General features: G+C 47.1%; 1 protein-coding gene and 1 long non-coding RNA gene across 4 annotated transcripts in view; one reads left to right on the top strand and one right to left on the bottom strand.

Annotated features, from left to right (window-relative positions):
* The window catches only part of LOC309349085, a 35,125-nt gene extending 18,306 nt beyond the window's left edge, over positions 1–16,819 (top strand). Inside the window, exons 2-4 of one of the 3 annotated variants that reach the window (XR_014159682.1) lie at positions 13,139–13,333; positions 14,154–14,223; positions 14,315–16,819. This is a non-coding gene — a long non-coding RNA (uncharacterized lncRNA). Of the gene's footprint in view, positions 1–13,138; positions 13,334–14,153 lie in introns of all 3 variants that reach the window. The other 2 variants (XR_014159681.1, XR_014159683.1) reach the window with 2 other exon arrangements.
* EXT1 (exostosin glycosyltransferase 1) overlaps positions 1–26,538 on the bottom strand; it is a 272,968-nt gene that overhangs the window by 7,258 nt on the left and 239,172 nt on the right. The window contains exons 4-8 of the mRNA XM_081874224.1: positions 18,240–18,359; positions 14,003–14,135; positions 10,722–10,840; positions 8,853–8,948; positions 4,843–4,932 (exon numbers count right to left, since the gene is read on the bottom strand). Of these exons, the coding sequence (XP_081730350.1) occupies positions 4,843–4,932; positions 8,853–8,948; positions 10,722–10,840; positions 14,003–14,135; positions 18,240–18,359 (558 nt within the window). The remainder of the gene's footprint in view (positions 1–4,842; positions 4,933–8,852; positions 8,949–10,721; positions 10,841–14,002; positions 14,136–18,239; positions 18,360–26,538) is intronic.

Below are 26,538 nucleotides of genomic sequence, written 5' to 3'. Positions count from 1 at the left end.
ATGATTTCAAAAGTAATGGGTTCAGACCTCTGGCAACAGCGACCTGTCCCTCCCCTGGCAGCGAAGTGCGTGGCAAAAAGAGAGAAAAGGAATGTAGCCAGAATACCCATTTTTGGCTCCGGTGCTGCCCCACACTGCCCTAACAGCTGACTAATAATAATAATAATCATAATAATATGTTATTTTTACTTATACCCGGCCCATCTGGCCAGGCCTCCCCAGCCTTTCTGGGCGGCTTCCAACAGAATATGAAAACACACACAATAAAACATCGAGCATTAAAAACTTCCCTAAACAGGGCTGCCTTCAGATGTCTTCTAAAAGTCAGAGAGTTGTTTATTTCCTTGACATCTGATGGGAGGGTGTTCCACAGGGCGGGCGCCACCACCTAGAAGGCCGTCTGTCTGGTTCCTGTAACCTCACTTCTTGCAGTGAGGGAACAGCCAGAAGACCCTCAGTGCTGGACCTTAGTGTCTGGGCAGAACGGTGGAAGTGGAGACGCTCCTTCAGGTATACTGGGCTGAGGCCGCTTAGGGCTTTAAAGGTCAGTCCCAGCACTTTGAATTGTGCTCGGAAACAGAACCTCACAGCCTCCGTATCAATTTTCTAGCTGGGTTGAGAAACACTTTTCACCATGAGGGATCAATTTCCCCCTGGGCAAAGCCACGCCAGTGGTGGGAGGGGAGAGAGGCAAAAGGGGGCGGGGCAACTTGAGCCACCATCTAGAGAAGCAAGAGGCATTATTAAGAGTCCAAGGACACAGTCCAGCCAGAATTAAAAACATTTGGAGTGGGAAGCAAGGATCGGCGTGACGTGGCGGTGCCTTGGGGAGAGTTTGAAAGGGTCTGGCAGGCCAAATTTGGCCTCTAGGGCGACACCAAATCCCTTCCCTTGTCTGTTCTGGAGCTTCTTCCATTGATTGTAACCCTCTGGTGTTACCTCCAGCATCCCACTGGGGTTAGGGGTGTAGCTGAGATTTTGCTGGACTGCAGCATGCTAGTGTGGAAGTTGGATTTGAGTGCCACCTGGCTCCCCCAGACGCCATGAAAAATGACTCAACTCCCATTGCGGAAGATCGACGCGAGCCTCACAGCTCACTTTAATCATTTCCCTCCGAAGCGGATGCAATACAGATTATCTGGCATGGGTGGCGTGGAAAACAACCTAGCACCTACCAGCCTCTTCCACCTGTCCCCCCCTCCCTTGGTCAGCCCACACAGATTTCTAATTACGAGACTCACACATGTCCCTCCCAGTATGGGAGATGGAACTTTGGACTCTCACCCAGAGGAATGAAAAGGCTTAATATTTCATTTCATTATGAATGAAAAGGGCAAAACCTTCATTAACGGTAAAAGATGAAAGAACAGAACAAAACCATTTGGGGCTCCCTCCCCCTTCCAGGTTTTTATCATTCCAATTTGAAAGCAAGTTTCAAACTGGAGACTACTGTCAAATGTTAAATCGGGCAATGATAGGCTACTTGCCTTCATGGGTTTTTGTGTGAGTGTGTGCGTGCCAGGCACAGAATTCAAGAAATTTAAAAGCAGCCTTTTGTAACCTGCAGCGTTCCAGATGTTTTGGACTTCATAGTCAGGGATGATGGATTTGTAGCCCAAGAACACCTGAGCAGCACCAGGTGGGGATAAGTTGCTTTAAAGTATCGGGCTTCATCAACAACAACTCCACGTTTGAGACTCATGTCATACAGAACATGATGATTGGCCATTGCTGCAATGTCTTTAAAAGGAGATTTAGACTCATGAGCTACATGGAGTCCAGTGGCGAACCTACATTTTTGGATTCCCCAAAATGGGGGCCTCTTTGCAACAAGTTCCTGTCAACCTAGCAGTTCGAAAGCACATCAAAGTGCAAGTAGATAAATAGGTACCGCTCCAGCCAGGAAGGTAAACGGCGTTTCCATGCGCTGCTCTGGTTCGCCAGAAGCGGCTTAGTCATGCTGGCCACATGACCTGGAAGCTGTATGCCGGCTCCCTCAGCCAATAAAGCGAGATGAGTGCCGCAACCCCAGAGTCGGCCATGACTGGACCTAATGGTCAGGGGTCCCTTTACCTTTTTGCAACCAGCAATGAAGTCTGGGTAACCACTGTAATCTTCTTCAATGGGGTTGTTCCACAGCAGATCGGCACACCATTATAATGTCTGTGCTACCAACTCTCAAACTTTGGGATTGTTGAAATATATGCAATGAAAAATTATATGCAATGAAAAGTTGTGCCGTTCACATTGGGTCTATTAGACCCATTTTTTTTTTTAAGCAATTTGGACTGAAGTTGCTTCTGGCGCCTCTCCAAAATTAAGGGCCCTGAAGCTGGAGCTTCGTTAGTTTCACGCAGATATGCAGGAGAAAGTGAACTGGGTCACCCAAGCACTCGCACTTCTACCACCCTGGAAGCAAGAAAGGCATTCATCTCTGAAGCAGGAAATGGAGAACTTGTGGCTGCCTAGATAGGGCTGGACTCCAAATCCCATCATCCTTGGCTACTAACCAAGCTGACTGAGGCTGATGGGAGTTGAAGGCCCAGCAACACACAGCTCCAAATCAGCAGCGTCTGACCATTCCAGGGGGGGAATTTGTCCCTTTAAGGGAGAGGGAAGGAGCTACAGAGAACAAGAAGAAGAAAAGTGCTGAAATCGAAAGGGACAATAAAGACCCAAAGCTTTTCCACAGCTGCCATTAATAATGTATTTCCGATATATTGCAGTCTTATATAAACGGTCGCCCATCTCCTCCTTCTCTTTGCGGGAAGAGGTGCTAGAAATCAATACTCATCCCAGTTGTAAAAATTGGTTTTCTACAGCGGGCTTTTAGTCTCTCTCTCTCTCTCTCTCTCTCTCTCTCTCTCTCTCTCTCTCTCTCTTTCTCTCTGTGTGTGTGTGTGTCTTTTTCCTTGAGCACAATCTTGCTCTGGGCACAACAGCTCTCAAGTACAAGGAATCTCCTTTCATTTAAAGAGAGATTGGGCTCAGCTCTTGATATGCGGGAAGCAGAGACACAGGAATCAAACACAGGCATCTGGGTGGAAACGTTTGCTTTACAAGGCAATGGTGTTGCTCTGAGAGAGAGGGAGAGGCAAGAAGGCCGGGGATGAGAAAATGTGCATTCTTTAAAAGGAAAGGAAAGTGTTAACTCCAGCCTGAAAGCCTGTGTTAAGAAAATGGGCCATGCTGCAACCTGATTGTTTGCTGTTAGCGTGGAATGTAACCTGCGTCCCGACAGACACAGGAAAAAGCCGAGTTCAATACAGGATGCTTTGAGTGACGCAACTGCAGCAAAGCAGCAACCCAGCTCCATGGAATTGTGTTCGCTGGGACTGAACGGAGATGGATCAATAGACACAGTCGTACCTTGGAAGTCGAACGCCTTGTGGGACGAACGTTTTGGCTCCCGAACGCCACAAACCCATAAGTGAGTGTTCTGGTTTGCCAACGTTCTTTGGAACCTGAATGTCCATCGCGGCTTCCGATTGGCTGTAGGAGCTTCCTGCAGCCAATCGGAAGCCGCGCATTGGTTCCTGAACGTTTTGGAAGTTGAACGGACTTCCGGAACGGATTCCGTTTGACTTCCGAGGTACGACTGTAATGCTGTAGCAAAGGCAGAGTCCAAGACCATAGCTCAATGGCAGAGCACCTGATCTTCAGGAAAGAAGGTCCCTACTGCAACTTGCAGAACACACCTAACCAAGTTCTGGACCCCCTAATCCAAGGGGTCAGCAAACTTTTTCAGCAGGGGGCTGGTCCACTGTCCCTCAGACCTTGTGGGGGGCAGGACTCTATTTTGAAAAGAAAAGAAAAATGATGCAAGACCACCACGAGCCCCAGTGGCTGCTTACCTGTGTCTTGTGAGCGGCAGGGGCTGGTGGCAGAGGGACGATGAGCAGCGTGCGAAAGGGCTCCGGAGAGGGGCTGCTTAAAATGGCGGCTGCTTGAGCGCTGCTGGCACCAACAAAGCCCAGCCCCCTTCCTCCTCTAGGCAGGGCGGGGAGAAGCCAGGAGGAGGGAGGGAGGAGGTGCCGCTGCTGCCACCGCCATGTGAGGGGGAAAACGTGTCCGCTGGCGATCCATGCGGCGATTTCTGGACAGTCCGTGGGCCGGATCCAGAAGGAAATTGGGCCTGATCTGGCCCCCAGGCCCTAGTTTGCCGACCCATGCCCTAATATCTCTCTCTGCAAAGGACCTCTACTTGTGATACTGACATAATCCCTATACAGTCATACCTCATGTTACGTTTGCTTCATGTTACGTTTTTTCAGGTTGCGTCCTGAGGCAACCCGGAAGTACCAGAAAGGGTTACTTCCGGGTTTTGCTGCTCACACACGTGCAGAAGTGCTAAATCATGCTTTGTGCATGCGCAGAAGCACCATATTGCGCCACGCACCTGCGCAGATATGGCGCTTCAGGTTGCGGGCTTTTCATGTTGCGAATGGGCCTCTGGAACGGATCCCGTTTGCAACCAGATGTACCACTGCACCACCACTAAGCCATAGAATGAAAGAACAACATTCCCATCACACTCTCTCTCCCCTTTCTTTCCCCCCAAATTGTACTTTTCTCTGCTTATTTGTCTGTCTCAGTGTAAACTCTGGCAGCTCCAGGTAGGCATGGGAAAAGCTTTTGCTTGAAACCCTAGACAGCTGCTGCCGGACAGTGTAAACAGCATTGAACTAGGTGGACCCCCATGGTCTGGCTCAGTGCAAAGCCAGCTTCCTATATTTCTAACGTCAGAGACGGCTGATCATGCAATCCTCGCCTACGCAGCAAGCACAAAAACTGTGAAGAGCAAAAAGCAAAGCAGCAGACTTGGACGGGAAGAGGTCTCACCTCAGTGGTTGAAAGCACCGTATCCTCATCGAGGCTTAGAACAGCATCTGTGACAATGTTCTCATAGGGCAGGAAGCGGCTGCTCATCACCTGCGGAGGGGGATAAAGAGGGTCAGCGCTCAGCTCGTAAGACTCGCCCTGCCAAGGGCAGCACCCGTTTCAGACCCAAATTGGAAGAGTTAACCCCCGCCGTCACATTAATGGAGGAAATGACCCCATTGAACAGAAAGGTCCGGGGAAGATTTGAGGATGACTGGTCAGATAAGAAGAGCTGAATTTCGTGGTGGCTCACTACGCATTCCTCCCATGCGGGCTGCTTGTTTCCGCTGCTACGTTATCCACCAATTTGTTTTGAAACGGCAGCACCGCAGGGGACTCACAGCTGGTACCTTCCACCTGATTTTTGTCATGTGCGATGCTCAGGTGTGTTAGGTTTTCTGCAGTGGGGGGGGGGGGGAAGCAAGAGGTGCAGTTTTCCTCTCCCATGAACCACAAGCCCCTGATTCCCAGCTTTCGTTCAAAAATAAGACACGCAAGTTCCTAGCAAGCTGCAGAATTTAAGGTACGGGGTGAATTGTACAGGCCTTGTAAAAATCCCTGCAGATTCCCATGCCAGGAGGTTGTTGCTTTATTTTGATTTTTATATCCATTATGTACGGTAGCTATATGAAAAGAAGCAGCAGAGAGAGAGACATGGATGCATTTGCTACAAAGAGCTGAAGGCAGTAGCTATGGTTGCCCTTCCCACTTGAATCCTCACAACTGCCCCTGCAAGGTTGACTAGGAGGCAGCGACTGGCTGAAAGTCACTCAAGTGGGGATTTCAACCAAACCTAAGGCGGGTCACAAGCTGACCTACCACCCATATGCATATCTGCTGGCAAATTGAGCAGCCAACCCCCGAATGCACATTTGGACTAAAGGTGGGTCAGTCCCACGTCTTAAAAAGCTTGCTCTAAATTTGTTTTAGAGTAGGGTTTTCCAAACGTGGGTCTCCAGCTGTTTTCGGACTACAATTCCCATCATCCAGTCCCGCTAGCTACGGATGATGGGAGTTGTAGTCCCAAAGCAGCCGGAGACCCATGTTTGAGAAACCTTGGTTAGCGGTTCTCAACCTGTGGGTCCCCAGATGTTGTTGGACTACAACTCCCATCATCCCTGAGCTCTGACCTTGCTAGCTAGGGGTGATGGGAGTTGTAGTTCAACCACATTTGGGGACACACAGGTTGAGAAAGCAAGGACAGGCGACCTTGCATCCACCAAATGTTGGATTCCAACTCCCATCAGCCCCAGCCAGCAAGGCCAACAGTCAGGGATGATGGGAGTTGTAGTCCTGACCATCTCAGATGAGGAGGGGGAGCCAGATGTTGCCTGCCCCTGGCTCAGATCATACATTCTGAAGTCCACAGACATTTTGCTTTCTCCCTCCCCCTTTGGGAATTTATTCTGAAGCGCAGAGCAACCTGCCAGCGTGCAAATGGCGCGCTGTTGACCGCACGTCAAGATTTCTTTGTTGTCTCTAAGATGCCTCCAAGGCAAGTTCCTACACATGCTTTGGAATTTTGTTCCCTTGGGCTCTCTGATACAGGAAAAGGAGAAACAATAATGGCAGAAGAGGTGGGCAATCTCCAAGCGGCAGCCTCCTATCTCAGCCCTGCAGCAAATCTCCTGGTACTGCTCACATGGCCACTATTTAGAGTCAGGAACCTAGTTAGCTGGCAGCTTAGCCATGCACTGACTTTTCCCTTGTCAAATCTACCGGGGGTGGGGGTGGGGGGACAGTAAAGCCAAGGCCCGTACATTTCAAACAGCCGTAAAGCACCTGGAAAACTTCAGAGTGAAAATCCGTTCTGCTCTAGACAGCTGGCTGATAAAAACCAAACCCAAACCCCAAGCCTTCCACGCTGTATTCCATGTCAATCAAACCAAGATTAGACTCTTTTCCTTCCTCCCGTTTAGCATTTATTTCACAGGCTGTTCATGGGGGGGGGGCATGTTTCTGTGTGTGCATGGAAAAGAAGACTCTGAGGTCCAATGCACTGTGCAAAAAAATAAATAAATGTGGCGAGTTTGGAAATGCTCCACACAGCCCTTTCTCTGGTGCAGAGGAGAGCAGCACAAAACCAAGCTGCTACTTTCAGTCAGACATAACCACACCAACTTATCTGGTGGTTGTTTGGGAAGAGAGTCCCAGAAACCTGGACTCTTTTACCTGTGGAAGGGCTGCTTCCAAGGGTTGGTATCTTTAATATCGGCAAGCCCTAGAGTTGCAAGAATGTCAGCAGAGCCCTGCTAGCTCAGGTCAAAGGCCACTGCGTCCAGCACCTCGTCCACACAGTGCCAGGTTCAATGCCCGGCATCTGCAGGTAGGACTACAAATGTCCCCTGTCTGAAACACTGGAGGGCCACTGCTGGTCAGTGTGGACATTACTGAGCTAGATGGACAAGGTATGAGGCAGTTTCCTATGTTGAAAAGTGGGAAAACCACCCCCACCGCCCTGTGGAACACCCTGCCACTAGAAATTCAGCGGGAGCTTTTGTGCCGAAGCTCGCTGAAAACTTTTCCGTTCCATGAGGCCCATGCAAGCAATTAAGAGTCCACTGTTTTTAATTTCTTTTTTGCTTTTAACTTGCTTTAAAACTTTTTGGTTTTTATTGTTTGGTTTCATGTATTTATAGGCTTCAGGGAATCCGATACCTCCCATGGTGGGCAGCCAATAATAATAATAATAATAATAATAATAATAATAATAATAATAATAATAATATATTTATACCCCGCACATCTGGCTGGGTTTCCCCAGCCACTCTGGGCAGCTTCCAACAAAGTATTAAAATACAGTAGTCTGTTAAACATTAAAAGCTTCCCTAAAGAGGGCTGCCTTCAGATGTCTTCTAAAGGTCTGGTAGTTGTTCTTCTCTTTGACATCTGGTGGGAGGGCGTTCCACAGGGCGGGTGCCACTGCCGAGAAGGCCCTCTGCCTGGTTACCTGTAACTTCCCAGCCAAGAAGTAGATAAACAAGAAGAGTTCTTACCAAGTCTTTTATTCAATATTCAGAGAGAGATATGTATAAATGATGTCTCTCTTGGATAATGGCATTGCTCTGAGTAAAGTCCCACCCCCTCTGTCTCTCCCATCAAACGCCATCCCTGTGACTGCTGATATGTGCTTTCTGCCTCTGAGCTTTCTTGTTCTCCTACTCTCAATGCTTGCTGGGACCTGGAAAGGGGGGAGGCGGTCTGGCATGCTTTCCAAGGACACTGAGCCAGTCAGCTGTCTCTCCCCTGGTGCTTCTTCTTCTTCCTGTTCCTCTCCCAATATTTCCCAGCTTCTCCCCTCTGCAGCCTCTGAACTATGACCTTCTGCAAACCACTGTTCTAAATCTATAATGTCTCCCTCTTCTCTGGGAGGTGCAGCCGGGGGAGGGCGATCTCCACCATTTGTCCCCAGTCCAGTCCCTGACAATATTGTTGTAATCCAACGTACTTTTAGGATATAGTAAAGTAAAGTAAAGGTAAAGGGACCCCTGACCATTAGGTCCAGTCGCGGATGACTCTGGGGTTGCGGCGCCCATCTCGCTTTACTGGCCGAGGGAGCTGGCATACAGCTTCTGGGTCATGTGGCCAGCATGACTAAGCCACTTCTGGTGAACCAGAGCAGTGCACAGAAACGCCATTTACCTTCCCGCCGGAGCGGTACCTATTTATCTACTTGCAATTTGACGTGCTTTCAAACTGCTAGGTTGGCAGGAGCAGGGACCGAGCAATGGGAGCTCACCCTGTTGCGGGGATTCGAACCGCCAACCTTCTGATCGGCAAGTGCTGGCTTTGTGGTTTAACCCACAGCGCCACCCGCGTTCCCTTTTAGGACATAGCAATGTATATTTTATTTATATATATATATATATATATATATATATATATATATATATATGCATGAATGAATGAACAAATAATGAATGAATGTTATTTAGTCCCCATGACTGAGACCTTGGCATGGCCAAACTTACCTTGCTCTCTCCTTCAATGACAATAACAGGAACAGCAGTGGCAGGCCATCGGTGCTTGGCAGGGAGGGGTTTATCGCAATTCCATAAGACAATGATCTGAAAAGGAAAATTCATCCTTCGTTGAGTGAAATGCCTGCATAGCCCGAAGACAAAGCTCAAGCGTCCTCCTTAGTTACATGGTTCAATTCTGAGCTTCCCCAAAAAGATTAAATTAAATTGTTCAATCCAATTCCTTTCCAGAGAGAAAAGTACACGACTCATTTTTTTGTCCTGACAATGAGGGTGGGTGGGGGGGCGGGACTCAACCCCTTTGACAGATGCCATCAGAACAACAATTTGTGCCACATCTGGAAGGATCCTTAAGCTCACTTTGGCAGAGGCCAAAGGCCAAAATGTTCCATTATATAAAGAGGAGGCTCTTCTCGCTTTAATGCTGCTGGTATGATACGCAGTTTTGTGCCGCTTCTGTCGTGCTGTGTGAGCACTGGGTGGGGATCGGGCCCAGCTCCTGGCTCAGCTTTCAGAGTTGCCTGTGTGCTGTGACTCCAGAAGTAGGAAAGCATGTGTGGAAGCTAGATTCAGCTTTCTAAGAATCTCTGCTTTCGGGTATATTTAAAGGCAGGTCTCTAACCCTTATGACTGGAAATATAAGCTTGGAAGTAAGTGGGGACGTCTTGGTGAAATCTCAGTAAACAGGAAGGTGGCTGAGCAAAATTTGTCATGGGTGTCTGTCTTCCATGCATTTCATAGCAAAAACAGTGCCTTCAGAATGGTAACAGCTGCAGAGTTATTCAAGAGAAAATAGTGCCTTAATTTGCATAGTTTGAACAGGTTGCAGAATCCAGCTTCCCTTAAATTGCCTGGGTGCAGAATTCTGCATTTTGTTATTTTAAAGCAGGGCTGGCCGGCCAGTGGCCCTCCAGAAATTAGGCTTTAGACCCCATCAGCCCTGGTCCATGATCAGTGATAATGGGAGTTGTAGTTCTTCAGCACCTGAAAGGGCCACAGGTTCCCCATCTCAGTTTTAAAGCACAGAAGGCTGCTAGCCTGACAATAAATGTCTCAGGAGGCAGAAAATTAAACTAAAATACATCCTCTGGGACTGGACCTTAGGCAAGGATGCAAAGCCAACTAGCATACCTTTGGGAGGATAAAAGTATTGTGGAACACGTGCTGCTGGCCATAACTCTCCAACGAGGCCTCCTGCACAACCATATTTTTCCATTTTGACACAGTTCGCACTGAATCAAAACTTCCTGGCTGATATTTCAGTAAGGGTGGAGAGACAGTAGCTCAGGAGCAGCGCAATCCCTGGCAAATCCATAGGATCTCAGCTACCAGAAAGACACTTGCCTGAGTCTCCAGAAAGTCATGGCTAGTCAGAGCAGAGTTATTGACTAGATCAGCCTCAAACGTTAGCATCACCTCTGACTGCTGGCATTCCTGGCTGGAGCTGGTAATTAGAATCACAGAACTGTAGAGTGGGAAGGCGACCCGGGAATCCTCTAGTCTGACCCCCTGCAATGCAGGAATCTTTTGCCCAACACGGGGCTCAAACCCACAACCCTGAGATTAAGAGTCTCATGCTCTAATTGCAGTGCAGCAACTTCTGGAGGCCTCCAGGCTCTGGCAGGCAGAGCAAGATGGACCAACTGTCTGACTTGGCACGGGAGAGTGTGCTAGCTTCACCCGAAATAAAAGCTATTTACATCTCTTTAAACTCTGCTCCATTTGCCAAAGCCCTGCATTAGAAAAGCACATCAACATCTATCAATCAAGAGGCTCGTCAAAGAGGACCCTTTATTCTGAAGTCATCTCAGAGACACGGCTCAATGGTGGACCACCTAGAGGCCAAGTATAATTCCTTACCTGGGAACAGTACTGGGATTTGGCTACAGCAACCAGGAGTTTCAGCACAGGTTGAGACTGAGAAACTAAAGGAGTAACTGCGTGGATAACAGCGGTGAATTTGGATGGGGGCTTGACGCCTGGAAAGGAAGCCAGCAGTAAAAATATATATAAATATATGTTGTTAAGCAAAGAGCAACAGATCAAGATTGTTAAGTACAGAGGTACCTCGGGTTACATACGCTTCAGGTTACATACGTTTCAGGTTACAGACTCTGCTAACCCAGAAATAGTGCTTCAGGTTAAGAACTTTGCTTCAGGATGAGAACAGAAATCATGCTCCGGCGGTGCGGCAGCAGCAGGAGGCCCCATTAGCTAAAGTGGTGCTTCAGGTTAAGAACAGTTTCAGGTTAAGAACAGACCTCCGGAACGAATTAAGTACTTAAACCGAGGTACCACTGTAAAGGGCGACAATCTGAGCAGTAAAGAATTGCTGTCATCTGAAACAAAATGAATTTTGTTGACTTCCCCGCCCCTCGCGTGTGGAGGCTGGAGGGATCAAGAGCTATTTGCTTCACTCCCTGCCCCTGGGCTTTTATCGATTTTATCTATTGCAATTCTATCCCTTTTTTTTAATCCAAGGAGCTCAAAGTGGAAGGCATGGCTCCTTGTTTAATTCTCCACAACAACCCTGTGAGGTAAGCTAGCCCAGTGACTGGCCTAAGGCCACCTAGAGGATCAGACCGTGTAGGCCAGCCTTCTCCAACTTGGCCTCTTCCAGCTTCCCCAACATGGCTACATTGGCTGACCCTGATAGACGCTGTGGCCCAAAATAGCTGGAGGGTACCAGGGCTGTGAGGAAGAATGGTGTTGGCTGATCAGCTGGAGAGAGGCCTGGTGGATGGAAGGTCCCACTTCATGAGCAGGAGGGGAGCCAAGAGCTCAGTGGCTCTGCACATGGAAAGTCCCAGGTTCAGTCTCTTGGTACAGCTAGCTAAAAGGACCAGGAGATGGGAGATCTTGGGCAGCCACTGCCGGTCTAAGTAGACAATACTGGGCTTGGTGGGTCACGGGTCAAACATGCCCCATAGCTGCTATGCCTGCCCATTTGTTACCCAGCCAAGTGCAAGGCTTTGTTGTGAATTTACAAGGCCCTTATCAGTTACAAGGCCCCAATCCCTTATCTCCCTGTTTGACTCCTTAGAGGAGTCTCTGTTGGTGGTCCCCGATGGCTCAGAGGCATGTCTTGTAACGACCAGAAGCCACATGTTCCAAGCTGTGGAACTCCCTCCCAACTGAGATTAGAGAGGCACCCTCCTTGCTCAAATTCAGGCACCAGACAAAGACTTTCTTTGAAGGCAGTGTTCAGGGTTCCGTTGGGTTTTACGATTATGATGATTTTATTGCTGAACGGTTAATTTTCACGTGCACAGCTTTGAACTGCTAATGATTAAGTATGAAGTTATGATCATATAATATATACGGAAAGTCCCTTTTAGTCGTTTGCTGACCCCCCCCCCCACACCTGTTGGCTAATACGCACAGAGGGCTTCTTTTGAATTGGCCTCTCTTGTCAACTTAAGAACTGCTGGCACAGGTGCGTAACTGCAGCTTACATTGCAAGGCAAGTCCTTACGATTAGATTGGATTTCATAAGCTTAGAAAGTTTGCCTATTGATTTAGTAAACTAGGAAGTCTCTCTACAGGTATATGGGGAGAAGGCCCTCAACATGAAGGATTTCCTGCCCCCATCTTGCATGACCTGTGCATGATGCTATGATGCGTGGCTCAACCTCCCCACCACACTAAGAGCCGGTGTGGCTATTCTCTCCCACTGCTTTCCTTGAGATCCAAATTCTGCTCCAACCACAACCAAGAGTGTGTGTGTGTAAGGCACTGATGATATAGGGAACAACAACCCTGTGGTGAAATGAAGTAAGATCAAGAGGTGGAAATATCAGGGGTCCGTTATATAGGTAGACAGGTGTCAGCTGATGCAAGCAGAGGGAGATGCGAACACATTTTAACCATCCTAATCACCATAATCATATCTGCACAGCACTCCTTCTGTAGCGTATAAGATGCCACACTTGTTGGGCAATTGGCGACTCCACAGAATTTGCGCATGAGAACTGGCAACGCAATGGCCTCATACAGAAACAGCCATGGCTCCTTGCTGGTAACATGGCTGGTAAATTAGAAGTCAGACACATAGGAAAATATCCTTCCTTCCTTCCTTCCTTCCTTCCTTCCTTCCTTCCTTCCTTCCTCCCTCTCCTCCCTCCCTCCCTCTGGATTGATTTCCTTCCACTGGTACTAAACATGTCTTTGCAATACATGTGGCATTTATAGAAACACTACAGCTTAAAAGCACAGCAGATCCTCTCATCACAACGGCTCGTAGAAGCAGCTCAAAACTTCCCTTCCGATTTTTCTAGTTCACAAGAGAAATACGGTTTGCATCGCTTCACAGGGAGCTGGGAGAATTCAAGAGACAAGAGCTTAAAATGTGCTTGAAGTGACCTTGAAGCTGGTGGGACTCCCTGCCTGCTCTGCCACAGAACCAGTCTTCTCTTTGGGATGAAGACCCCATGCCATTTACTACCCCCTCCCTCTTTTGCAAGGTAACTGGGGTATTTTTTGGGGGGGAGGGTGCTTGGGGAAGTGGGATGATGATTGCCAGGGGGAAGGGTTGGCTAAAATTGTGCTTCTGAGGTGTTCCTTCCAACTGAAAGTTCAGACACCCCCGTTAGGTTCTTCAAGTGTTTGATGGCAACACTTGCCCAGTTTGAGGGCAAGCTAACGGGGGTTAATGCTGAGAAGGGAAAGAACTGGGGGGATGTGGGGAGGGGGGGGGGAGAGTGCCACAAGGCTGGTTCCTGATTTGCGCACCCAGGCAGGGCCGTCTTATCCATAGGCGCTAGGGGTGCGGGGCACCCGGGCACTGGACTCTCAGGGTGCCAGGCTGAGAGTCCAGGGCCCGAGAGTTGAGTCCGTGGAAGAGCCTGCCTGTTGGTCAGAATGTCGTGGCGGGCTCTTCTGCTGTGGGCAGCTCTGCGCCACGAGTTCTGGGGTGACCGAGCCAGTGAGACGCTGAGACAGGCGGCTGGCTGGCTCCGCCCTCCCGCGATCCTAGGACTGGGCAACCTGGGGGGGCATGCACGCTGAGTGGATCTTTGCACCCCAGCGCCACATATGCTTAAGACAGTCCTGCACCCAGGTTTTTTGAAAAGCCCGTACCCCCTTTGTGACACGCCATGAGATCCAGCCTCCGTATAGGTCATCCACAGAGAATCACTTACCTAGATTAGCATAATAGTAAGGAAAATCTCCCAGATATGATGAATACTGTGGCAGTACAAATAACCCTCCGGGGTGCTTGTTCCATATTAAGCTGTTACGTGATATGTGCTTAAATATTCTGTCTTGAATAATCTGTTAAAAGGGAAAAAGAAAGGGGGAAAGGAGCGACTCTTAAGAAGGTCCGAATGAGAAACGGGAGAGGTGGCGTTGCTTGCCGAAGGTAGCAATCAGCACACTTTTCTGCAGAAAGCCAGCAAGAGGCCGGTTGTTTAGCATTCCTGTTTAATCTATTTCTCTTTTCTCCCAAGCAGCCTCGATGATGCTGGACCCGTACGCATTCCTGCGGGTTAGAAGCCTCGCATAATGGTATTCAAACTACCTCATTAGGCGCCGCAGAAACCGTGGCAACAGAGCGAACTTATTAGATGCTGCAAGCCGGAGTCAAAATATTTTCGCTCTTTAAAATGGCATGTCAGCTTGCGAGGCTGATGAATCCATGCTACAATTTTGCCATCAATGTCCTGCATAAGATAATTAGTCTGGCGGTAGATTTAGACAGGGTGGTACCTTCCTGGAATAACGATGACTGTTACCTTCGCCTCCTTCCCCTTCTCCCCCGCCCCACGCAAACACGCACAAAAATATGGTGCCGGAAACACAAATTGTGTGAAGCAGAATGTAATGATAGCCCCGTGGCTTCGGCCCAAGGAAAAACCAAAGGTGCAGTAACATTTATTCGGTTCTGCTCTAATTCTGTGAAAGCATGGAAGAAAGCAGCTGATTTTGTATGGGTTCAAAAAAGCAGGATGCTGAGGAGATCAGCTCCTGTTTTTTAAATGCAAGGCCCAACCTTGGGTATCGTCCCCACAAATGGTGCATACAACCTCCATCAATTCCAGCCAGCATGGCCAATGTTAAGTGAAGCCGCAATAAACAAACAGGAATATTCCAAAAGGTCTAATGAAAATAAGGTCTGCCTGCTGAGGGAAATTCCACAAGGAGGGGACCAGTGCTCACAGCTCAGTGACAGAGCACACATTTCAAATGCAGGAGAATGATCTAGGCGTGGTCCGTGGCTTCTCCAGGGGACAAAAACTGGGAAGGTCTGAAACTCTGGAAAAGTGCTAGTCAGTGTAGAGAACCTGTGGCCAAGTCCAAATGTTGTTGGACTCCAGAACCCATCATCCTTGACCGTTAGCCATGCTGGCCTGGGGCTGATGGGAATTGGAGTCCAACAACATCTGTAGTCCCCCCCACTCCTAGTGTAGGAAATACTGAGTGAGGTGGGCCCGACGGTCTGAGTTGCTAAGTGGCCCAACTGCACTGGCTGCCAATTAGTTTCCGGCCTCAATTCAAAGTGCTGGATTTGACCTTTAAACGGCCTAGGACTGCAGTTCCTCAAGGACCATTTCTCTCCATATGAACCACCCCAGACTCTGTGTTCATCCTATGAGGCCCTTCTTTGTGTGCCTCCTTCATGCGAGGTCCGGAGAGCGGCAACACAAGAAGGGGCCTTTTCTGTAGTGGCCCCTCATTTGTAAAATGCTCTCCCCAGGGAGGCTCACCTGGCACCTTCATTATGCATTTTTAGGTGCCAGGCCTGAAAATGTTCCTCTTAAACCAGGCATTTGACTGATTGACATCCCATGCCTTTTTAAACGTGTTGTGGGACGGGGAATTCTTGGTTTGCTGCTGTTCTTATTTTGTGGGGTTTTTTTAGATTGTAATTTTATGTTGCGAACCACCCTGAGATCTATGGATGAAGGTTGGCATGCAAATGGAAGAAATAAATAAGATAAATATGCCTGGATAGCTCAGTTGAGTGTGGTGCTAATAATGCCAAGGTTAAAGGGCTCAATCCCCATACGGGACAGCTGCGTATTCCTGCGTTGTAGGGGGGTTGGACTAGATGACCCTCAGGGTCCCTTCCAACTCTACGATATTTCCATTTCCCGGTCTCTGTCGTTCTTGCTGTTGCCCGTTCAGAAGAAACAACCAATAAAACTGCAGCAGGAATGCCAAGTTTGGCTTTCCTGTGACAGTGCAGAAAGGGCACTTCTCTGGTTAAACGACACAATACTGTTTCACTGTTGAGATTCAGGACAATGCTTTTCCTCCCTGCAACTCAGCCAGGTTCAGTTTTTGAAGCAGGCATCCAATGCCTTTGTTCAGATGTGCTTGTGCTGCTTACAGATCCCGTTATTTTGCGGGCCAAGGTCCTGACCTAAAAGGGCTTTACCCAATTTAACAGATGGCTATTTCTGGCCATGAAAACAACACTTAACCGTCTGCAGAGCTGAAACAGACCGGGGGAGGCGGGGGGGGGGGAATCTGTAAGAAAGGATACAGGAAAGGACAAAAAGGGAACAAATTTACAGCTCCTCCATTAACAATAAAAAGCACAGGGAAAATTGGTGCACACATGTTGCTAAATACCATCTTTGGATTTTGCCTTGTAAAAGATAATGGCATTAAAGAAATCCCTGCTGAAAATTAAATCTAAAAAGATGTTTTTTCTGTTTCTAACATTAGTGTGTAGGCTTGCCACAATTCCACTTTTATTGGGCATAAACACACTTCTGCTAATTCAATTCAACTCTCATTCAAGGGGGTGGGGAATCCAATATGGGCTGAACATGGGAACTTCTCACCAAAGGAAAGCGTGTTGCATTAGATAAGCTTCACATTTCATCTAGTTCATGGGTAGCCAATGAGGTGCCCACCAGAGGTTACTAGACTACAACACCCACCATCCCTGCTCACTGGACATGCTGGCAGAGGCTGATGGGAGTTGGAGTCCATCAACATCGGGAGAGAACCATTTACAGATAGGTAGCCGTGTTGGTCTGCCATAGTCAAAACAAAACAAATTCCTTCCAGTAGCACCTTAAAGACCAACTAAGTCAGTTCTTGGTATGAGCTTTCGTGTGCATGCACACTTCTTCAGAAGAGAGAACCATGTTGGCTGCAACTGAGTCAGCATAACCGAATGAGACTTAAGGGTGTGTGTGTGTGTGTGTGTGTGCGCGCGCACGCACTAGATAAGGGCCAAATGCAGCTATAATGACGGCCCCTTGCAAACCATGGTTTGGAAATGGAGAGAAAGTCTGCACTCCTCTCTTTCTTTCCTCAGGACAGTGCTAACCACCATCAAAAGTTAAGATGTGCCAGCCATGGTTCCCTCATAGACCAGCACTTGAAAACATGGTTTGAAGTGTGGTTGCAAATCGTAGTTTATGAGGGAATCTGATCAGCATTAACCATGGTTTGGTGTTATGAGTGAGCGGCCTTGGGCTTACACGCACTCCTTCCTTGCCTTGCATGTCCAAACCATTTCTGGTTTGCAGCAACCTAGACATTGTCATTATGTCTGAGCCTGCCAAACCCAAATTGCTTAGAAAACCAGGGCCCCAAACCATAGTTCGATGGGGGCTTCTGCAAGCCATGGTTAGCAGGGTTTGGACAAAACAGCAAACCATGGTTTGTGACAAACTAGGATAATAACATTCTCCATCAGCTGTAGAGTAACAGAAATTGAAATTACTAGTGCTGATAATACTAAATCATACTTTTAACATCACATCTTAGTCCCAGAGAGAGAGAAATGTGTGCGTGTGAGGGTTTGTAACATGCACCCACAGCTCTACAAAAATCCTTTTGAAAATGCGGCAGACTCGTTTCGTTTCCCATCAGAGTTCCTTGTTAGTTTTCTGTCATCTTCCTCTTGAATCTACTCTATGTCCTACTAAGCGCCTCACCCCACACCACCCCAGGCAGACCAGTCAAAAGGCCATCAAAATGTCTTGGGGGCACAAAAGCCTGCCATTAGAAGAGAGGGCTTTGCAATTCTACTTCTTCAGAAAAGCGATTTATCCAGGAAGGTTCCCTAAAAGACCTCATTCACCAGGCATGACAAGAATACTGATTTACCCACCGCAAAGCCCCCAAGAAGCCACTAGTCTGCACGAGGCAACTTTTCCCTGGAAGTGGAATGGCTTCTCATTTGTCATGGTGTCATTTTTTCTTACACCAGGCCCAGTAACAAAGAAACGTTATTTCCTCAGGGGAGAAAAGTTATAGAGATGGTGAAGGTCTTTCCTCTGCCCCATTCTTCACATGTGCACACAACCCCCTCCCGAGCGACCCACTGTCTCCCCCCTCAAGAGCCAAGGTCAGACAAAGCCTGGGGACTGAGACCGCCAACGCCTCAACTCATATCTGAGAACAGTTACTCACCTCTAGCGTGGTCAATACAATCTTCTCAACCGAAGAAAAATAAGCCTCCCACAAGAACTGTGTCTGCTGTCTAAGTGCTAGGATTTTATCCTGATGGATAGACCTGATTGTAGAAGGGATCTGTAATACAATGTTGAAACAAATCAGACAGTGTAGAAAACATTGCAACCCAAGAACATTAAGGCACTTCTGGGGGCCTTTCCAGATGATCCGTTTACGGCACAATCAGTTTAGGTTTTATAGATCAGCGCATAGTGCATTTGGCTCCCATTTGAAGCACACAATCCACACTGTCAGACAACAGCAGCAGCCGTGATAGCAGTAATTGGAAATTGAATTATACAGGCTGCTCGTTTGTGCTGCTGTCTCTCTGTCCCACTTCCGACTGGACAGGCTGTGCTTCCCACACTTCTGAGAGTTTGCAAAATCAGAGACTTTTCCAGAACAAGATCGGTTCGCAACCTTACCCTGCCTCTTTTAGCAAGTTAACAGCGAGCTGCTACTCTTTCCCTTTAAAATAGTTGTGAGAATTTAGCATCAATGCCCTGTAGTTGTTATTCTTATTTTGGGGTTCCAGTGCCCTCAGTGTGGGTGCCCTATAATCTTTCAAAATCAGAAAGTTTCAGTTCCTTTCTCATTTCCCCCTTCTTCTCAGCAGTAGGAAGCTGGCTTGACTAGACAAGCAACCCCAACGGAGGCCATATGACCTGACAGATATGACCCCTCAGATATGGTCCAATTACAGGCCAACCACTTTCTCCAAATCCTGCCTTAGCCCTACGATGTTCGGACATAGACTTAGGCTCCACGCTCTGCCACGATGAATAGTAGGCTTCTTACTGACTGTGGCACGATTAACGATAGCCCAGAAATGGAAGAACCAGAATGAAATACCCCTGGACATATGGGAAAATAATATCTGGGATACAGCAATATCTGAGCATCTTACCAGACACAGGAGGGCGATTAAAGACATAATAATAAATAGAGACACCTTCCAAGAAACGTGGACCCCTTTCTTTTATGTTAATGACCAAAATCAAGACCTCCTTATACCAACCACTCAATATTCTCAATGGAGAGGTTACGTTATGTCTGAATGTTGACTGTGTTAAGTGTATGTCTAGAGACAAGGGGTAAAACAAACACCATTAGTTGTACTGCTAGATAATTGTTTAATGGTTATTGTATTTGTTTCAAAACCAATAAAATTTTGTTTTAAAAAAAGATACGGTCCTGTACTGTCAATATATGGACTAGCTCAATGTGCTTCGTTCCCAGTTCACCATGACCACCCTTAGGGAAAGTGGTTTAACTAGACGTTGTCAAGATGGTGGCCTCCAGATATGGGACACGGGTGGCACTGTGGTCTAAACGACTGAGCCTCTTGGGCTTGCCGATCAGAAGGTCAGCAGTTTGAATCCCCGCAATGGGGTGATGTCAGTGAAGGAACTTCTCTGACAGGTGAGCTCCCGTTGCTCTGTCCCAGCTCCTGCCAACCTAGCAGCTTGAACACATACCAGTGCAAGCAGATAAATAGGTACCACTGTGGCAGGAAGGTGAACTGCATTTCCATGAGCTCTGGTTTCCGTCACGGGTTCTGTTGCACCAGAAGCTGGCCACATGACCTGGAAAGCTATCTGTGGACAAATGCCGGCTCCCTCAGCCTGAAAAGTGAGATGAGTGCCGCACCCCATAGTCGCCTTTGACTGGACTTAACTGTCCAGGGGTCCTTTACCTTTAATCTCCAGATATTCCTGGACTCCAGCTCTCATCAGCCCTGCCAGCTGGGACTATGGGTGCTGCAGTCCAGCAATATCCGGAAAGCACCACATTGGCTACCCATGGGGACTAGATCACACATGGCCAAAAACTAGATCATAGCATGAGCCTGTCAATTTAGGCCAATGGGGCATCTTCTCCAACATTCTGCTCTCACGGCGACCAACCAGACGCCTGTGGGAAGCCTGCAAGCGGACATGAACGCAACACTCTGCCCACCTATGACTCATAGCAACTTATTCAGAGTCACACTGATAGTGGAGGTAGAACTTAGCCACTGCGGCTAGTGGCCACTGATACTAGATTTCCAGGGTACCACCTAATGCCTGCTGTTTCCAAGCATCCATGCAAAGAACACAGGACTAACTAGACTTCGATCTATATCCAGCCGGGCTGGATTGTGTTCTTAAAAGCAGGAGTACCTACTTGGGACCAGTTAACCCAGCTGAATAATGCTTTAATACCTTCCCAAGTGTGTGTTCTTGCTTTATAATTCTTACACTCATTGCTGGACCACAGGGATTCGCGTTCCACAAACAAACAAGGGGGAAAAGAAAGAAATAGACCATGCAAGATTGAGGTTTGCCCAACTCATGGCCTTCAGGCACCTTGCAGACTCATTCAAGGAACATGCATATGTGCAGACACAGCAAAATAAATGCACCCGGGTACTTTTCTGTTCTTCACTTTCTGCTGTTTATTTAGACAAGCTTATCTGAAGAGGGTGCAGAAATAAATCCTTACTTTTGTTTGGAGCACAGTGTTTTCTCATTAGAGGCCTGCGTTCCCTCTAAGCCTTTCAAATATTCATATATTTTTTCATATATTCTTTCCTGACTAATTATGCACAAGGCTAGCACCTATGTTTGCTTTTGATTTGTGCTGCTCTGCATTTTCCTCTTAGATATTAGATTACACACAGCGAATGCTTTCTCACTCACGCACACCCTTCTCACTTATCGGAGGGGGTTGGGGGAAAATCCATTTCCCAATAAAAAAATTCTTAATTAGAATACATCTGTTCTCTGCATAGCCTCTTGGGAGGGGCAGCCGGAACAGCTCGGTGGCAAGGATCTCCTTATGTCAAGCACAGATTCCATATAGACTTGGCATCAAGTTCAACTAAAATCAGCCCAGTTTGAAGTGTCCAACTTTCCCGAGATTGCTTCAGCAAAACATTAAGCCCATAATGAATGCCAGGTGTGAAACAAAAGGTCCCAAGACAATGGGATAGGTTGTTGAACTACAAAGCGGGTTCTCCTTCATGGAGAGCATGTGTTGCGGTGGGAGCAACCATGACATCCCCTGTTGCTGGGCGGGTTAGTTTGGGTGGTCACGGATTTGACTGGGCACCTCCAATGTTGCTGGGGAAAATTGATTGTTGCAATTTTATTTGATTGATGGGGGTGCTATATAGGTCCCTGTGCGCAGCGTTGAGCTTCTTCTTTTCACTGTGCACATCGGATTACCCGCCCACCCTCCCTTTATTTAGGATTTGTTTGCGCTGACCTTGCCATGCCTGTCATGGGGTTGCCTGCCTTGGAGCAGGGGCCTGGTAGGAATTTTGTCCATTTGGCTGATTGGCTAGTGCCATTTGGTTTTTGCCTAATGTGTAGCAAATCGTCACAACTTGTAAGGTTGCAGTTAGGCATTGGTTAATTTTTTGGTTGGTGGAGGGGATGTGGTTGGCTGTGCCTGCCCCTCCAATGCTGCTGCTGCAAAGGTATTCCATTAAAGGAATCCAGGGGCTCGCCATGCTTTTGTCCGTATCCCTGGCAAAGGGCTAGGGCCATGCAAGAACCCCAGGGAGCATTTGGGGAGAGGGGAGAGCCTGGTGCCCAGCTTTTTCTCTCCCCAAAATTGTTTACCCCTACTGACTTCCGCGTGGGTGTGGTTGTCACTTCTGTTCCTACCTCCAAGTGGGAACAGATAGTCGCTAACCAATGCCTAAGCAACCACTCACTTACTGTAATTCAATAAAGTTGTGGCCAAAATTATGCCAAAAACCAAAACAAAAATGGCCAGGAGGAGGAGAATAGCCAGATATATCAACTGTTCATAAGCCAGACCAGGACTGCTGAGACCCTGGTTATTATGCAGAAGGTGCATTTTTCCTATGATGCTAGAGTATTATTTAAAAACTGCTCAGTTACCTTTCCAAATAACCTCTTCCTAAGGCAGATCGCAACAGATCATCTAATACCCAAACCTAACTGTGCAATCAGAAGCGAGTCCCATGTATCCAGTGAGGGTTAATCATGAGTAAGCGCATTTATAATTGCAGCCTACTTTCACTTATTTTTTTCACTAAAAATTTTTGAATTGTTCTTGCAGCCTTGCTCATGGCTAAAACATTATAGGGCAAAGATATCTGGGCAATATGTACAGGTAGAATGTTTAATAGCCACATGCATTTGGAGACAGGTTTTTGCGATGTTTAAGCGTATGCATTTTTACTTGTTAGGCAGCTATTTTTGTAGTATAAATTTGCATTGATCGCATTAAGTTATTTTTGCCCAAGCGCTTTCAGCCGAATCTTTTGATATATACCTGTGTGTGCAACGAAGAAGCATCAAATCCATTAGACAGAGCGAGCCATTCATATTTGCAAAGCAGGGGAAAAGCTTATTTTCTAAACTATATATTTTTGTGTGAGATGATTCGCTTCTAACAGATGGGAGCCGAAACCAGAGCTCCCATTTTTAACCGTGCTTGGCTATTTGCTATTAATCTTCTTGGCCCAGAAGTTGGGTGTGGGAAATGATGGATCTGTGCTGATCTGCCACAAATACACTAGAATTATTAGAAAGGGATGACGTTTTAATAGCAGGTCATTTGTGTAATAATGGGGAAGAGAAGGTGGGGAGGGGGAATGACTTTTGCATTAAAAAAAGGAGGGTAGGATGGGGGGGGGAGAGAGAGAGAGAGAGAGAGAGAGAGAGAGAGAGAGAGAGAGAGAGTCTAACTGGTTCAAGCTTCCCTGGAGTGGGAGCTGGTGCAAGGATGAAGAGAATATGTAAATAAAAACATCCGAGCTAGTCTCAAAATGAGAAATGGGAAACTGTAACACAACAAAAACATTTCCCAGAGCAGACATTCTGGCTCAGCGCCAGGTCTTTAAAAACCACTGTTAATAATGGCGTAGTAGCTTGCCTTGGTAAGGAAGCAGCTGTGAAGAGAATCAATTCTGCATTACAAGAACAGGACAAAGATTTGGAACATTAATGTCCCCATGTGGGGAGGCAAGTGGAGGGGAGAGAGAAGAGAGGGAGACCTGGAATCCTTCCTTCCCTTTGCCTTCTGCAACCAGAAAGCCCAGATTCTGCAGCTGGGTCATGCAGATTTTCAAAATGTGCAAGATTTAGATATTTCGGCTGCATGGCAGGGGCCACAATCAAGCAATAGAGCTGTGCTGGACTGCTGGATAGCTCAGCTGGTTCAAGTGTGGATAACACCAAGGTTGCAGGTTTGATCCCCATATGGGATAGCTGTATACAATGGTACCTCGGGTTAAGTACTTAATTCGTTCCGGAGATCCGTACTTAACCTGAAACTGTTCTTAACCTGAAGCACCACTTTAGCACGCTGCCGGAGCACGATTTCTGTTCTCATCCTGAAGCAAAGTTCTTAACCTGAAGCACTATTTCTGGGTTAGTGGAGTATGTAACCTGAAGCGTATGTAACCTGAAGCATATGTAACCTGAGGTACCACTGTATTCCTGCATTGCAGAGGGTTGGACTTGATGATCCTAGCTTTACAAGTCTTTGATTCTATGCTTTGCACGTGAAAGGACCCCAGTTTCAGTTCCTGGCATCTGGATGCATCAAGATGCAGGGATTTGCCTCTGTTTCCCTGACGTTGGAAGAGCAGACAGAGGTGCATAAAATCAGGACCGGCAGGGAGAAAATGAATAGGGTGAATTTTCCCTTCCTCTCTTGCTGTCAGGCCCGGGGGATCCTCCCCTCCCCCCAGTAGCATCAAAGAGCAAGGAAGAAACAAGAAAGTATTTATGGTTTTATTCAGTCATCGTGGTGCAAGACAAAGAATCCTGTCCTTTACTCCATAGTGACATTGCTCACTCTGAGCTCCTGCCCTTCTCTCCCCAGTAACAGCCCTTGGCTCTTGGGGGGGGGGGCAGTAGTCAAATGTCCTTGAGCCCATTGCTCTTGAACTCTAATTGGGCGATGAGATCTCGGAGAGTTTGGCTCTTCTATGCTTTCCAAGCTGGCTGTTCTCCCCCTCCTTCTCCTAACACCTCATAACTAAGCTGTTCTGAGTTCTGCTGTAATTCAATCCTGTCTCCCTCTTTTCTGGAAGCTACTGAAGAAGGGGGGGGGGGCAATCTCAACCATTCTCCGTCCTCCTCCGAGGGAAGCGGAGGAGAAGGAGGGGGTGATCTCCAACCCTCCTTCTCCCCCTCCTCTTTGGTCCAGTCCCTGACAATACTGGGACATCCAATTAAGACGAATGGTAGGAGATTCGAGACAGACCAAACAGAGGGCTGCTTCACACAGGGAGTAATTCAATGGCAGAACCTGCTACTTGCAAGGAACAGCAATGGTCACCAACTCAGATGGCTTTCATAGGAGGTTAGATAAATTCACGGAGCCTCATGCTATTAATGGCGATCGATTAGGATGGTCGTGCACTGCCTCAAGAGCCAGAGGCAATATCCCCTGAATACTAGTGAATATATTTAAAGCTATGGTTTTCCCAGTATAGATGTATGGAAGTGAGAGCTGGACCATAAAGAAGGCTGATAGCCGAAGAATTGACACTTTTGAATTATGGTGCTGGAAGAGACTCTTGAGAGTTCCATGGACTGCAAGAATATCAAACCTATCCATTCTGAAGGAAATCAGCCCTGAGTGCTCACTGGAAGGACAGATCCTGAAGCTGAGGCTCCAATACTTTGGCCACCTCATGAGAAGAGAAGACTCCCTGGAAAAGACTCTGGTGTTGGGAAAGATGGAGGGCACAAGGAGAAGGGGACGACAGAGGACGAGATGGTTGGACAGTGTTCTTGAAGCTATGAACATGAGTTTGACCAAACTGTGGGAGGCATGGAAGACAGGAGTGCCTGATAGTTAACAATGTGGTTACAGAAGAGTTCAAAATTGAAAAAGGAACACAACAAGGCTGCCCGATTTCCCCTTTGTTATTTATCTCGGTTCTGGAGGTGCTCTTGAATATGATCAGAGGGGACCGGTTGGTGGAAGGGATTCAGGTCGGAGCGAAACAATACAAACTTAAAGCTTTTGCAGATGACCTAGTTTTGACCCTGCAGGAGCCAGAATCCAGTACGAAAAGAGTATTACAATTGATTCAGGACTTTGGTCGGGTGGCGGGATTTAAATTAAATAAACAGAAAACCAAGGTGCTGGGAAAAAATTTGACAGATATAGAGTCAGAACGGTTTCAGAGAGAAACAGAATTAACTATGGTTAAAAAGGTAAAGTACCTAGGGGTAAACATAACAGCAAAAAACCTGAGTCTATTCAAGGACAACTATGAAAAATGTTGGTCTGAAATTAAGAGAGACTTGGATAGTTGGACAAAATTGAAGCTTTCTTTGTTAGGCCGAATTGCTGCAACGGAGTGCTTCCGGAAGTGGCAGAAAGATATATCTAAATTTGTCTGGCAGGGCAAAAAGCCCAGAATTAAGTTTAAGATATTAACAGATGCGAAAGAAAGAGGGGGCTTTGCCCTGCCAGACTTAAAGTTGTATTATGAAGCCGCAGCTTTCTGCTGGCTAAAAGATTGGCTACTTCTCGAAGACACTGACGTACTGGACCTGGAAGGTTTTAACAATGCTTTTGGTTGGCATGCATACTTATGGTATGACAAAGTTAAGATCAATAAGGCCTTTAAGAATCATATTGTCAGGAAAGCAGTGTTTAATGTCTGGACAAAATATAAAGACTTATTGGAAAATAAAACTCCAAGGTGGCTCTCACCTCTGGAGGCTAAGGCCCGAAAAAGACCCAATATGGAGGCCAAATGGCCAAAATATTGGGAAATATTAGAAAAAGATGGAGACAATTGGAAATTGCAGAGTTTGGAGAAAATGAAGGATAAGGTGCGAGACTGGTTACATTATGCTCAGATTAAAGAAGTTTTTAAAAATGACAAAAAGTTAGGGTTCCAGGTGGAGAAATCGAAGTTAGAAACAGAATTGTTAGAACCAAAGACCAAGGTACTATCTAGAATGTATAACTTGCTGCTAAAATGGAATACACAAGACGAAATGGTTAAATCGGCTATGATAAAATGGGCACAGGACATTGGGCATAACATTATGTTTGAGGACTGGGAAAGGTTGTGGACCACTGGGCTGAACTTCACCGCATGTAATGCTCTGAAGGAAAATGTAATGAAAATGATATATAGATGGTACATGACCCCAGTTAAACTTGCCAAAATATACCATTCGTCTGATAATAAATGTTGGAAATGCAGAGAAAATGAAGGAACATTCTTTCACCTCTGGTGGACATGCCCTAAGGTGAAGGCCTT

This window comes from Podarcis erhardii, assembly GCF_964252035.2.
Source record: "Podarcis erhardii genome assembly, chromosome: 8".
NCBI classification, from domain to species: domain Eukaryota; kingdom Metazoa; phylum Chordata; class Lepidosauria; order Squamata; family Lacertidae; genus Podarcis; species Podarcis erhardii.
This window is presented reverse-complemented; position numbering and strand designations above follow the sequence as displayed.